The 14,203-nt window shown below is 57.5% G+C and overlaps 1 protein-coding gene across 8 annotated transcripts in view; it reads left to right on the top strand.

Moving 5' to 3' along the window:
- DLG3 (discs large MAGUK scaffold protein 3) overlaps window positions 1–14,203 on the top strand; it is a 75,079-nt gene that overhangs the window by 43,024 nt on the left and 17,852 nt on the right. For all 8 annotated transcript variants that reach the window (XM_039717602.1, XM_039717599.1, XM_039717600.1 and 5 more), the window contains 8 exons: window positions 2,654–2,704; window positions 5,719–5,843; window positions 6,309–6,478; window positions 6,815–6,951; window positions 7,254–7,398; window positions 7,522–7,681; window positions 10,967–11,123; window positions 11,453–11,555. In XM_039717602.1, coding sequence (XP_039573536.1) covers window positions 2,654–2,704; window positions 5,719–5,843; window positions 6,309–6,478; window positions 6,815–6,951; window positions 7,254–7,398; window positions 7,522–7,681; window positions 10,967–11,123; window positions 11,453–11,555 — 1,048 coding nt within the window. The remainder of the gene's footprint in view (window positions 1–2,653; window positions 2,705–5,718; window positions 5,844–6,308; window positions 6,479–6,814; window positions 6,952–7,253; window positions 7,399–7,521; window positions 7,682–10,966; window positions 11,124–11,452; window positions 11,556–14,203) is intronic.

The raw sequence follows: 14,203 nt of genomic DNA, 5'->3' as shown, positions 1-14,203 counted from the left end.
ATGGGATGGGATGGGATGGGATGGGATGGGATGGGATGGGATGGGATGGGATGGGATGGGATGGGATGGGATGGAGGCTGTGCCGAGGGAGGCTCTGAGGGTGGCACTGGCCAGCGAACTGGCTGCACTCAGGATTAGTCAGTATGTGCAGATGAAAACAGGGAAAGGTGGCCCATTCCTCCCCTGTGGTGAGGGAAGCAATGCCCCTCTGCCCACAGGAGCACAGCACAGGGCGGCACTGTGGCAGAAGGTGGCACTGACCATGTGTCCCTGACAGTCTGAGGCTGGCAGAGATCCTGCTGTGGGTTACTCTGCTTTTGTGCTGCAAGATCCTCCTGTAAGAGCTGGCCAAAGCCTTTCCCAATGAGCTGGGAGGATCTGAGCATCCTACTATTGGAGTATCTGATGTCCCAAACCTGAACTATCCCCTGAAATCTTCCTGTGGCTGAGAGGCACCAGGCACAGGGCACATCCAAGGAGGGACAACACACTCAGTCTGTGTTTGCTGGACCCTCATTCCCATCTCTTTGCCCAGCTTCATCCTTGAAGTGCAGTACAGGGTGTGGGATTGCTTTGGCATCCTGGGGCAGGGCATGAGGGTGTGTGGTGTCACAGGTGGCACAGCCCTACCCCAGATCCTGTCCTGCAGCACTGCTTCTCTGCATGGGCCCCTGGTTGTTGCCACCCAGAAAAACTCCTGTTTCCTCTTCCTGCTTATCAATGGAGCCTCACCGCTGCCTCGCTGGGTTTTCTTCTGTGGTGTCAGATGATGGCTTTAGCATAAATGATGGTTGCTGTTCTCTCCATGGAATGACCCAGAACCCTGGGGTGTGGGGGATGGCAGGGGCAGATAGCAAGGAGCTGGGAAAGCAGGACACAGCCAGCATGCTGGTGCCTCATGAGGAGAACTGTGTCCAAACAAAGGCATGTCAGCTCCAGTTTGGAATACAGGCTCCATGTGATCTGTGAGCCATCAGTTAATGGTGGATGTAAAACCCAGATGAGGAACCCTGCATGTTGTCCAGAGGCAGGACTGCACAGTGAGAGAGGTGTTTCCCTGCTGAGTGCAGGTTCCACTGCCTCTGCCTTGTCATACAGAACTACCCATGTCCCATCCCTTCTTTCCCAGAATGACTCAAATTATGAGGTTGAGTTCAATCCCCTCCAAAATAAATGTCAGTCAACAGTGTTCCCTGGAAGCCAAAAAGGCCAGCCTTGGCCTGGGGTGCAGCAGGGACAGCATCACCTGATGGGCAAGGAAGGATTGTCCGGCTCTGCTCCCACCGGGGCAGCCTCACCTCGAGTCCTGGGGCCACAATAAAAGGATATAAAGCTATAGAGAGCATCCAAAGGAGGCTGCAAAGGTAGAGGATGGTCTAGAGGAGACCATAGGAGGAAAGGGTGAGGTGACTTGGCTTATTCAGCCTGGAGGAGAGGAGGCTGAGGACAGAGCTCACCAGTCTGCAGCTTCCCCGAGAGGGGAATCAGAGGAGCAGACACTGATCTCTCCTCTCGGGTGCTCAGTGACCTGAGGGAAGGGCACAAAGCTGTGTCAGGGCAGGTTTGGGCTGGGCATTAGGACAGGGTTTTTCACACAGAGGGTGGTGGGACACTGAACAGGCTCCCAGGGATTGGTCAGGGTTCCAGGAGCATTTGGACAACACTCTCAGGCACATGGTGGGATGGCTGGGGGCACTGTGCAGGGCCAGGAGTTGGATTCCTTGACCCTCTGAGCTCCCTTCCAATTCAGTTTCCTTTGAAACTGTTGCTGTTAAGTGTTGGATGTTTCAGTAGCCAATTGCATTGCAAATCTTGCTAAATTTTAGGCCTTGGCAGCTGTTTCTGGCCTGATCCTGATGATATGGAGTGAAACTGCTACATTTTTCCTGTGCACTGTTGATTATTTGGAGAATGGATTTTTTTTTTTTTGAGTCTACATTTACCATTTTACAGCCTACAATTGCATCCCTTTTTGTTTCTATTCATTGTTTCCAAGAGCTTTGCTTTGGTACTTTGGGTATGGGAGACTTTTAAGCGTGGGGATCAGTGGTGTACAGCACCGAGACAGGCTACACCATTTCTGTACAGAAGGGCATCACAATGTTTTCACCTCTTACTGTGCCCCACTCTCTCACACCTTGTTTCCTTTGCACCCAACTAATTTCGTAGAATAAATTAGCCTGAATTTCCTGTTAATACAGTCACGCCACAAAAAGATTTTAAAAATATAAGCTGCTAAAGGTGTTTATTATGTTATTATGTACAGACATTTTTTTCCCTTTAAATGGACCGACCCCCTCTCTTCCCTTCCTCAAGCAGTGAATTCCTGAGGTTAATTATATGCTGCATAACAAAGGTGTTATTTCTTTTTGTGCCTTGGGTTGTGTTCTTTTTCATGGCTGGAGAAATGAGCTGGGAGAATAAAGGCTTTGCACAGAAGTGCATTAAAGTCAGTGGGCTTTGGCTCATGCCCAGAGAGAAAAGCAGCACATGGTTTAATTCCAGGGCAGGCTCAAGCAGTTGCATTTAAGGCTTTTTCAGCAGTGATGGTGCAGCTTTTAGGTTGGATTCTTCATGTTCAGCTAGCAGAGAGGAAAAACAAATTCCCCCAGGACCAGCAGAGAGTCGTAACACGCTGTCTCCCTCTCTGCAGATGAATGGCAGTGATGGGATGTTCAAGTATGAAGAGATCGTCTTGGAAAGGGTAAGTGCTCCTCGCTCACCCACCAGCAGCCTCCTCCCCCTCGCCCACCCCCAGCACAGCTGGCCCCCCACGCATCCTGCACAGCGATGGGGAGAGCTTGGGCTCTGCTCCCCGCTCTCTCTGGAGGCTTTACACCTGCTTTGCCAGCCTGGCTCCCACCAGGGTGGGCTTGCTGCTCCCCTCTCCCCCTGCACACCCCTCCAGAAGGGAGGGAGGAAGGCTTCTCCCTTGCCTCCCTCTTTCACACCCTCACCCCCACAAACTCATCAGTGCAGAGCACGGGGGGAGGCTCTTTGTCATTGCCTTTGTCAGAAGCAGAGGTGTGGGGAGCCCTGCTCGTGCAGACACAGGTGGGTGCACCCCACAACTGGGCACAGGGACTAAAGCCACCCTGCCACCAGGCTCCTGTCACTCTAGGGCCTCATCCCACACAGCCTTGGGATGCTGGAACAGGTTATTTAGTGAAACAAACCACAACAGAGGAAGCTCCTGCTCAAGCCTTTTCTTTGTTGGCAACACAGAGGTGATGGCATGTGCCACACCAGCCGTGGCTAGAACCAGCTCCCCCCGTGTGTGGGGTTTATCCAGGGCCAAGCCAGCAGCACACAGGGCACCAAGGGCTTTCTGTTGCCCGGGAAGCAGCAGGGGAGGAGGGATGGAGAGGGAGCAGGAAAAGCTGGCCCAGGCTTTACTCCGAGAGGCAGGCACAGCCCTGCTGGCTGGGAATGGCTGTGGTGGGAGGCTGCCCCTCTCCCCACGGCACACCTTGCCTCCCCCTCGCTGCCGGGCTCAGCCTCGCCGCGTGGCCGGCGTTGCAGGGGAAGACGCAGCGCTCATTATTCTGTTCCTCTCTGCCTTTAGTCATCTCCCTCCTTCCCTTGGCTCTGCATCACAGAGGTGGGTGGACGGAAGGTTATCTGGGGCTGCCGCCTCACCCACCGCTTCCCCGGCGTGCCTGACGAAACCAGCCCAGAGGTTCCTTCCTTTTTGGGCTAAGTGCTTCTTGCTCCGGGCCCAAGTCACAGGCAAAAGCCTTGTCTCAGGGATTCAGAGCATCCTCTGTCCTCAGCCCATAGTGGGAACAGGGAAAGAGCTGGCAGGACCACACAGAGGCAGCACTCATTGATGCCCTCATTTCAAAGCCTCAGGCAGCAATTCATTCTCCAACAGCAAGAAACCATGAGGGAATCTCACTGCTTAGCAGCCTGGGCTAGCGTGGACCATACCCACGTCCTTCCCCTTCACCTGGTCCCTGGTGGGATCTAACAATCCTGTCTTAATGCAGAAGAAGCACCCTGGTGCCTGCAGGTGAGGCTGTCCCCTTGCTGGGGTGTTTGGCTTCCAGAATTGACCTCAGTGTACCCCAAAATCACTGGTCAGCCACTGTTATTAATCCTTGTCTTTTTTGTAAGGACAAGCATAAATGCAGCAGCATTTTGGGAGCAATAATAGCAGAAACACAATCTGCAGAGCGACATGGCTTTGTATTTACCCACCATATGTGTCCACAGCAGGAACTGCCCTGGCATCGTGGCATCAACCCTGATGTCAGCTAAGAAATCCCTTGGACTCCTTTTTGAGGTTTATCAAAATAAAAATTAACACCTCCCAGATCATTTCCAGGTTTTGTAGCTAACCAAAGACCTTCCATAGACAGGCACAACTAATAGCTGGAGATCATTTTTCAACTCACCTGCCTTGCTGCAGCCAGGCTTGGTCTCTGTGACAGTAAAGAGCTTTTTTGAGCTAGGCACAGGGTAATCAGAACCCAGCATAGAGGAAAGAGAGCAGCCTAGACCTTTACTGTTGAATGCCTCTGTGTCACATGCCAGCCAAATCCCAGCTGGCCAGAGAGCATCCGGGAGCGCTGCACAGTGACAGGCATTGGTGGCTGCTGGTGCTGTGTCACCAGTGTCACAAAGCCAGCTCTGCATCGCTGCAGGAGCTGATGCTGGGGCAAAATTGCTGGGGAGAAGTGCAAGTCCCAGCTGGCTGTTGGTGCTAAATTATCCTGAGGAGATGGAGTTCCAGTGTGGCCCTCTCAGCCACAGGTCCCCTGGAAGAGCAGAGCACCCCCTCAGCTCCCACTGAGCACTGGGGCCATGGGCAGCCAGGAGAGCCACTTGTGTACGAGAGAGGCAGGCACAACTGTATGTGACTAAGTGTCAGCTCTTCCACATGAGGAAACAAGGCAAGAAGCCATCTGATTTTCAAGGCAGAGCAAAAAAGGCAGGAATTGTCCACTTGCATCAAGCATGGATCTGGAAGCAGCGCCTGTGAGTGTGTCACTAATGAGGATCCTGCAAGTGGGAGAGGCAGCACAGGGCCATGGCCACTCCATCCTGAGATGCTGGGGGAATGGCCTGGAGGTGAGCTGTGGTCCCTGCATTCCCCCCAGGCATAATTCAGCAGGAGACGCTCAACTGATGCTCCAAGCATGTCTGTGAGGAAAAGGAGACAGAACTGGAGAGCCCACTCCATCCTGATAGCCACCTCCACGCAAACCTGTAAATTTTGTCATCAGCGTTGCCGGTCCCCAGCTGGGCTTTGTGCCAGGGCCACATCCCAGGGTGCAGAGGGGCAGGAGTGGGATGCTGGTGACTGGCACAATCCCCGCTGCTCTGTGCGGGCTGCGGCATCGGTGTCTCCTCCTGGGGAGCAGCCAGCAAGGGGAGGTTTTCTCCGCCAAGGACCACCTCCTCTTCCCCCAGCTCCCCGCCTGCCTTCGTCTCTCCGTGGAGACGCGGTGCTGAGGGAGGTCCTCGGCGGCTCCCACTCCCCCCTCCATCTGTTCAGTGCTCCACACTGCTGCGCCGAGCACTCAGCTGAGGAACGCCAGCCTCTCCTCCAGCCAGCATCCCTCTGCCCCCTGAGCCGGGCACCCCGGGGTGGGAGAGCTGCTGCAAGGGCTCCTGCGCCCCAGGCAGTCCTGCCCCGGCTGGGGACCCGTGTAAGGAGGGCTGGCAGGAAGCAGTTGCCCCTGGGGGAAAGGCACAGCGTTTGATTTCCCACAGGGTAACTCCGGCCTCGGCTTCAGCATAGCGGGAGGCATCGACAACCCCCATGTTCCAGATGACCCGGGTATCTTCATCACCAAGATCATCCCTGGGGGAGCAGCAGCCATGGATGGCCGTCTAGGGTGAGTACAGGGCTGGGGGAGCAGCCAGGGTGTCACCCAGGATCTCTGCATGGACCCTCTAGGCCTATCCCCTTTTCCTGATGTGGTCCTTGGCCTCCATATGTCTCTTTCCCACAGCCAGATCCCCTCAGGACAGGGATGTCCACCATCACTGGCCACCAGCCTCCTGTCTGTAGCCACCCATCCTCCTGTTCCTGTATCAGGCTCCTTCTGCCATCCATCCCGCTGCAGCCCAGGGCAGGGATCCAGCCTTCCTTCTCATCTCCTTCAGGGTTGCACTACAGGAACCAGCACCACTCTCCCCCACTTTGGGAGGGATCACTTTCTCACCCAGCAGGGCGTGATCTGGCCAGCTCGAGCAACTCTCATTTGTGTGGCTGGGGGAGGGTGGCAGAGGGTGACCAGAGGAGGGTGGCATGGGCTGCTCGTTCCCCAGGGATGCTCAGGGCCATGCTGTGCCCACAGGGTGAACGACTGCGTGCTGCGGGTGAACGACGTGGACGTCTCTGAGGTTGTGCACAGCAAAGCTGTGGAGGCCCTGAAGGAAGCAGGCCCCGTGGTGCGGCTCGTGGTGCGCCGCCGGCAGCCCCCGCCAGAGACCATCATGGAGGTGAACCTGATGAAGGGCCCCAAAGGTGAGCCCCCCTCTCTGCTCGCTTGGCCAGGTGCCCCACTGCCCCACAGGACAGTGTGGGTGGCCCCTCGGTGTGAGATGCCATGAGATGCAGGGCAGCCTCACGGGGATGTGGGATGCGAGGTGGCACTGCTGCAGTGCAGGATGCTGCAGGGTGGCTGAGCAGCGTGGAATGCTCTGGGACATGGGCTGTGGGACAGACCCACAGTGCTGGGGTGGCTCATTGCCTGCTGGGTTTGGGCAGGGTGTGAAGCCCAGTGAGGCACAGGGGCTGTGGTCTCTGTCTGTATGTCTATCTGTATGTCTGTCCCTCACCTGCATTCTCACTCTCCCTCAGGCCTGGGGTTCAGCATTGCAGGGGGCATCGGGAACCAGCACATCCCTGGGGACAACAGCATCTACATCACCAAGATCATCGAGGGAGGTGCTGCCCAGAAGGACGGGCGCCTGCAGATCGGGGACCGGCTGCTTGCGGTAAGCCCCGTGGCCACAGCCAGCCCTGAGGAGAAGCTGAACAGGTTCCACTGTCATGCAGTGTTGATCCTGAACCCCAGCACTCATCCTGTCAGCAGCTTCACCCTCTTCCCTGGGGCTCCTGCTGGGATGTTGCTGTGGGAGGGCAGGCACAGCAATGGCTGCAGGCAGGAGGGCCAAACCCAAGGCGATGGTTCCATGCCTCTGGAGCTACTGTGGCACCTCCCCTATGGAAAACCACTCCCGCAGGGCTGCCCTGGTCCCTGCCCTCCTGCTCAGCCCCGTCCCTTTCCCTCTGGCAGGTGAATAACACAAACCTGCAGGACGTGCGGCACGAGGAGGCAGTGGCCGCCCTGAAGAACACCTCTGACATGGTGTACCTGAAAGTGGCCAAGCCTGGCAACATCCACCTCAACGACATGTACGCGCCCCCCGACTACGCCAGCAGTACGTACGCCGCTGGCTGGGCTGTGGGGCTGTGGGGCACCTCGGTGCTGGGGTGGGGAGCTGGTCTCCGTGTCCTCATTGTGTGTGGATTTCTGCTCCTGATGGCCTTCTCCTCCCCTGCAGCCTTCTCAGCCATGGCTGACAACCACATAAGCCATAACTCCAGTCTGGGCTACCTGGGCAGCGTTGAGAGCAAGCCTGCCTATCCCATCCCTCCCCAGGTGACTCCGTCCCGGTACTCGCCTATCCCTCGGCACATGATCGGAGACGATGACTTCACCAGGTGAGTACCAGGAAGGAGCATCCCTGTCATGCTCCTTCTCATTCCCTCACTTTCCCTCTGTGGTGGCTTGGTGTCATCCCCACTGCCAGTGCAGAGCCTCAGAAGGACATTTGGAGGTGTGTGGTGCAATGCCTGAGGTCCCCGTAACGAGCTCTGTGCTCACCCCCTGAGACCAGCCCTGCTGTGTCAGTCTCTGGCTTGCTGCATTCACTCCCTCTCCATTCCCTCTCCTACTCTGTCACAAGCCTTACACAACTGCATTTCAGCTTCATTCTCTTGCTTATTTCACAATACCTGCAATACAAGGTGTTCCCTGCCCTGATGGTGCCACCCAGCAGTGCCACAGGCTGCCAGGATGTCCCCAGGTGGAGCTGGGACAGGGGTGAAGGGCCGGGGGGAGCTCGGCCTTGCAAACAAGCCATGCTCTCTGAGACTGGCATCCCAAACCACCTGCACTCAGGTGTAATTCCAATGACTGACAGCCTCCTGTCCAGCCCTGGCACAGCCCCTTTGCCCCAGGAGAATCCTTCATGCTGCATGAACAGGTTTGTTTCCTGAAGCCAGGAAATAAAGAGGAGCACAAAGAAAACATTGCTGTGAGCCTAAATGTGGTATAAAACTTCTCCAAAGCCTCAAGCTCAGGGTGGGAGACACCTGGAAAGTCCTGCTCTACTAGCCGATTCTTACAGCTTACCTTCTTCTTGTCACAGCCCTGGGGGCAGTGCTCTGAATGTGCTATCCCCAGGGCCAGGGCTGTAGGGCTTAGGCTGATTAATGAGGACCAGCATTTGACTTAGCCTTAGGGCTGGCTCTGCTGTTTGGGACAAGGTTGCAGGCTGGTTTTGGGAGTGTGCCTGCAGTGGAAGATGCAGTAGCTTTGTCCAGGGTGCTCCCATTCTGCAGGTGAGTGGTGGATGCTGGAGTGGGAGTCCCTGACTTGCCATCTGCTCTCAGGTCTGCCATCCCCCTGGAGAGTGTCTGCACTCATCTTTTCATGGGGCTTTCTCACTTCTTGGTGCTCAGCCACAGCTGGGTGTCCCTGTACACCATGACCTGTGCAGCACTGTCTTCCACCCTCACCCACTTCTCCCACAGGTCTTGGCACCATCAGTGCCAGTTCTAGAGCCTGTTTCTGGCACAGCATCCTCAGCAGGTGTAGCAACTTCTGTGCTGTCAGGGCACAGGGGGATAATGCAGGAGCAGTGCTGTCTGCCATTACAGTGCACCACAGAAGGGAATGAGTCCCAATATTTGCAAAACACACCAGAGACCCTGGTCCCAGCAGGTGTCCCTTCTTGCACATGCCAACATTCCCATTTGTGGATTAGAGAGCAGAAAGAGCAACCCAACTGAGACTTAGCCAGTGGCAGTGGCACAGTGATGGCCCAGCAGTGGCTTGGCAGTGGCAGTGCCACAGTGATGGCCCAGCAGTGGCTCAGTTGTGGCTTGGCAGTGGCAGTGGTATGATCAGGGCTCTCCAGTGGCTTGGCAGGGCTTGGCAGTGACAGTGGCACAGCAATGGCTCAGCAGTGGTTCAGTGGTGGCTTTAGAGTGACAGTGGCACAGTGATGGCCCAGCAGTGGTTCAGTGGTGGCTTGGCAGTGACAATGGCACAGTGGTGGCTTGGCAGTGGCCATGGCACAGCAATGGCTCGGCACGGCCCTGATGCAGCACGTGCTGGTGGCCACTAGAGGATGGTGCTGCCTTGTGGAAGGTCCCACTGCAGACAGGCTGGCACCAGTGTGCCAGACACAGCCCCCTGCTACCCAGCAGGTCCACAGCCTGCAGTGGGCTCAGCACTTGGCTCGTGCTTCCCAGGACAGTGCTGAAGGCCTCCTGTGCAGCACCTAGGGCTGGGAACCAAAGAATCTGTTTTCCAGTGAGCTCCACCACAGCAGCCCAGACCCAGCACAGCCCCACAGGATCCCCTCAGCTGCTCTGTGCCGAGGTCCCACTGTTAACAGTGTGACATTCAGCATGGCATCTGCCTGGAGGATCTGTGTCATTCCTCCTGTGAGGAGGATGGAAGCCAAGAGTGCACGTCAGGACTGAGACCTGTGATGTGCCTGTCTGGGGCTTCATTTCTTCCCCTCATTCTTGTAGGGTCTCTTTACCTTCCACCAAGCTGTCTGGTCCTCACGGGTGCTGGGGATGCTCCCCCCTACCCTGAGGCTGAGGTTGTGCTTCCTGCACGCTGCTTGGGCAGCAGCAAAACCCAAGGGGCAGAGCAAGTTCATCTCCTGGTTGGAGGCAGGGTTTGCAGACCCAGAAACCTGACCTATTTCTTCCCCTGAGAGAACTCTAGCCCTAGGCACAGCTTTGCTGCAGAGGGACTGATGGCTGCAGCCCTCCCTGCCCCCTCACAACTGCCCCTAAGCCAAGTCCTGTAACATCTTGAGGACTTGGGGTTGAGCATCTTTTGACTCAGCATCTCTTCTGATCTGGTTCTGGTGTGTTCCAGCCCCCCACCCCAGTGCCCCAGGGCTCTCTAAGCACAAGCCTGCCCGCTTTTTAGGGTGCCTCACTCAGTGCCATGCCTGGGCTGCAGGATCTCTCCTAACACAGCCCAGAGATCTCCCTCTGATACCTGGCAGGTGAGTGGTTGGTCAGGCTGCTGAGCCCCATGTCAGGGCTTTGGTCCTTGTGGTACCCAAGGAAGTGCCCAGGATCCAGCCACACTGATGCTCTCCAGTATCATGTTGGCTTACAATCACCACCAGCCTGTGCTAATTGTCTGGCATCATTTATTCCTTATTTCAATCCAGAGCTTGAGCTGGGAGCTGCCGTTGTTCCCATCACATTGGTTTTTTCTCCCAGACAAAAACTGGCACAGGAGTTTTGCGATGCCAAGCTGTCTTTCTGCTTTTGCCTGCCTATTGTTAGAGCTGTGACAGAATTAAGTCATCAGAAAATGCAGGACTTCTGCTGAGCTGTGCAGGTCTGTGGCACTGGAGGGGCTGTAGGCACACTGGCCATGCTGTGGAGGGGATTGATCCCGCCCTCCTGGCTCATGGCATCTGATGCCACCATGCAGTTCAGTGTTTCTGTGTGTCATTTCACAGTGGATGCTCTGTCTCTGTCCGTGCTGTGTCTCATGTCACTCCACCTGCCACCTCTTCAGACTCTTTATCAGTCTCCACAGTGCTGAGGGCTGAGTCACACCAGGCTGCACTCGGGTGACTCCAGCCCCACCAATGTGCCACGAGCCCTGGGCACAGAAGAGCCTGTCACCAGCTTTGCTTCTCCTCACCCCGATGTCTCCCTGTCCCTTATGTGTCCTTCCAGGGAGCCCCGGAAAATCATCCTGCACAAAGGCTCCACCGGCCTGGGCTTCAACATTGTTGGGGGGGAAGATGGCGAGGGGATCTTCGTGTCCTTCATCCTGGCTGGAGGCCCTGCTGACCTCAGCGGGGAGCTGCGGAGGGGAGACCGAATCCTCTCGGTGAGTTGGTGGGGCACCCGCTGCCCCTTCACGGCCCCCCACGGCCCCGGCTGGGCACGGTTCTGTGGGATTCACCCCGGTGCCGGTGTGTTGGCACGGCCCCGGGGTGGGACAGCGCTGATGCCTGCGCTGGCCGGGGGCGGGTACCGGGGTGCCGGTGCTGGGGGTGCCGGTACCAGGAGTGATGCTGGGGGAGCAGTGGCAGAGCGATGAGGCTCCCAGAGAGTGGCTAACGGTGCAGGGGCGGGGCAGCGGGGCCGAGGCGCGGGGCAGACCCCCGTGGCTGGTGCCCCGCGGGTCCGGTTCACGGGAGCCGCTGTGTCCCGCAGGTGAACGGCGTGAACCTCCGCAACGCCACCCACGAGCAGGCGGCGGCGGCGCTGAAGCGGGCGGGGCAGACGGTGACCATCATCGCGCAGTACCGGCCCGAAGGTACCGCCGGGACCACCGGGACCGGGACGGGGATGGGGATCGGGATATGCAGATGAGGGGCGTGGCTATGCAGATGAGGCAGTTGCTATATGCAGATGAGGGGGCGGGGCATGGCTGGCGCGCGGTCGGGAGGCCGGGGCGGGAGCCCGGGCAGCCCCGCCGGGACCCGCCGGCAGCGGGGCCGCGGGGCGCCCCACGGGCCGCGGTCGTCTTCGGGGGAGGGGGAAGAGCTCCGCTTGCTGGAGGGCGTCGCCGCGAGGCCCGGCTCCGTGGGGTCCCACGGGCCTCGCGGTCGGGACCCCGCGGTCGGCAGAGCTCGGGGGTCGTGGAGAGGGTGACCGCGGTGCGGGCGGGGCTGGAGCCGGGGCGCCGCTGCTGAGCTGGGGCTCGTCCCCCCTCTGAGCATCCCACCTCGGCGCCGCCCCCCCGCCTTTCGCTGCGTTCGGGTGCCCTGGCAGCGGCCGGGGCTGGCGGTCCCGCCGGGGGCAGCGGCAGGGCAGCGGCGCTGCCCGCGGCCGCACCGTGCACGTGCCGGGATGCGGCCGTTCCCGTCCGCTGGAAAACGCGTCCGTCCTGGGCCCCGCTGGTGCTCTCCAGCAGCTTTGTCCAGCAGCTGCTCCAGTCCTCGCCCAGGAGGCCGATGTCCCCCTAGGCATGCCCTGCATCTCTTGTCTCCTCTGGGCGAGGTCCTGCTGCTCCCGGTGTCCCCTGTTCCTCCATCCCATGGCAGAGGCCACTGGGGCACGGAGTCATTGGTGCTGCTCAGGGCTGTGCTGTGGGTGTGGGGTTTGTTTGTTTTGGCTTTTTTCTTTCTTTCCAGGAAGCGCTTAATGTTCTCGTATTTCTGGCTCCCTTTGCCACTTGAGATTTGGCAAAGACACCAACCAAGAATGGTTATTAAATGTCAGACTGGACAAGATGTTTTGAAACCCCCTTAGACCGAGGCGGAAATGTCAGTGTGTTGTAGCTGGTGACTTTCTGTGTCCCTGGTGGTCCCTGGCACGTGTGGGCATCAGCACCCAGCACAGGGCTGCAGCCATCCTGGGAGGCAGCATTGTGGCTGTGCAGTACAGGCTATTGTAACTTGGAAGTTGCCCTCAGTGCTCCAGAAGCTTGAAGGGCTGGGAGTCATGGGGAAAGATTTCCGTGGTGTGATCTCCCAGTGTGAGTGAGGCTGGACCCACTCAATGGCTGTGTGCTCTCAAATGTTTGCCTGGTCTGTGTTTGTCATGTGGAAAGAGCAGGAGAGGTGGATTGTAGGATGCCAAAGGAGGAGATGCTGGGGGAAAGGGGATTTGAGTTCTTCCCCACTAGCAGCGGTGGAGGATGGCACCTGTCTCTGGTACCTGAGCGTGGGCAGGGCTTGCCTTGGGGTGCTGGATGAGCACAGTGTGCTCTGTGTCTGACCTCACTGGGGCTCCAGGGGGCAGAGGCTGCTCGTGCAGGTCTCGGGGGCTGAGGAACCCTCCTTGTTTTGTGCTGCCAGACACTAGGAGGGAAAAAAAGCAAAGACCAAACCAAGAAGGGTTAGAAAGAGGAGCTGCTGTCCTGCCTTTCTTCTGAGCACCAGCACCTTTGACCACTGCTGCCTGCTGTCAAGGAGGGGGAGTGATGGTTCCTTGGAGTTTTTGTGAGTTCTGTTCCCTCTGAGCACTTCTCCCCCTGACCTTTGCCTGCTGCTGTCACCAGCACTTGGATTTAGCAATTTCCCCTCCTCACACCCCATGCAACAAAGCTTTGACATTCCTCACCTGAAAATATAAAAAGTTGTATTATGGCCTTTCTCTGAGTCAGTCTGTTCAAAGGGGAGTTCCAGGGCTGTGCAATGAGTTCTAAAAGCTTCTGAGCTTTCCCTGTGGCTGTGCTTCCTTCTGCTTTCCTCAGCCTGTGGAGGGAGGTGTCTGTGCAGAGGGAAGGTGTCTGGGGTCAGGGTGCTAGAAGGCTGGGCTGAATCTGTCACTAGTTTTTGCAAGTCAGCCGTCAGCCTGCCGTCAGCCCCTGGGCTGAAACCTGTGACTGAGCATTTCTGGGCTGTGCTGGTGGCTTGGCCTGGGCAGAAGTGTTTGGATACAGGGCTTTATGTGTACTCAGGGGTTGCTTTCCAACGTAGCTCCCCCGTCTGCCAGCGTCTTTCCTTTGTGCTGTCTCCTGGTGCCCAGATGCAGACCCAGGGCTTTGTTGGCTCTGCTGGGTGTGTTTGCAGGTGTGTCACACACGTGTGCTGGTTCTGGGTTCTTGGGGTAGGCAGGTGACCCCTGCCTGTTGATAGTGGTCTGTAGCAAGTGCACACTCAGGGATTCCACTCAGGATGGAGCTCACCCCTGGGGATAGAGTCAGGCCCAGCTCTAGGAACACCCACACCCTGGAAAGGGAAAAGCAGTGGGAGGGTGCAGGGGTGTTTTTATCCAGCTGCTGAGTGAGAAGAGCAAACATCCTGGCACACGGTGCCATGGCACTCATGGCAGGAGGTGCCAGCTCACCTGTTACATACTTTTCAGTCTTGATAAACATGTCCTGAACGTGTTGAACACTGTGGGGATCAGCCCTGGCTCACCTCCCTGCTGCACCCTGGGCAAGCTTCCTGGGAGGGTTTCAGCTGCACAGGAGGTCTTCCAGAGTCAAGGTGCAGAGCCAAGGTGGCCCTAAGA

This window comes from Passer montanus, unplaced genomic scaffold, assembly GCF_014805655.1.
Source record: "Passer montanus isolate IOZ18808 unplaced genomic scaffold, ASM1480565v1 scaffold38, whole genome shotgun sequence".
NCBI lineage: Eukaryota > Metazoa > Chordata > Aves > Passeriformes > Passeridae > Passer > Passer montanus.
The sequence above is the reverse complement of the archived record's forward strand: the minus strand, read 5'-3'. Positions and strand labels throughout refer to the sequence as shown.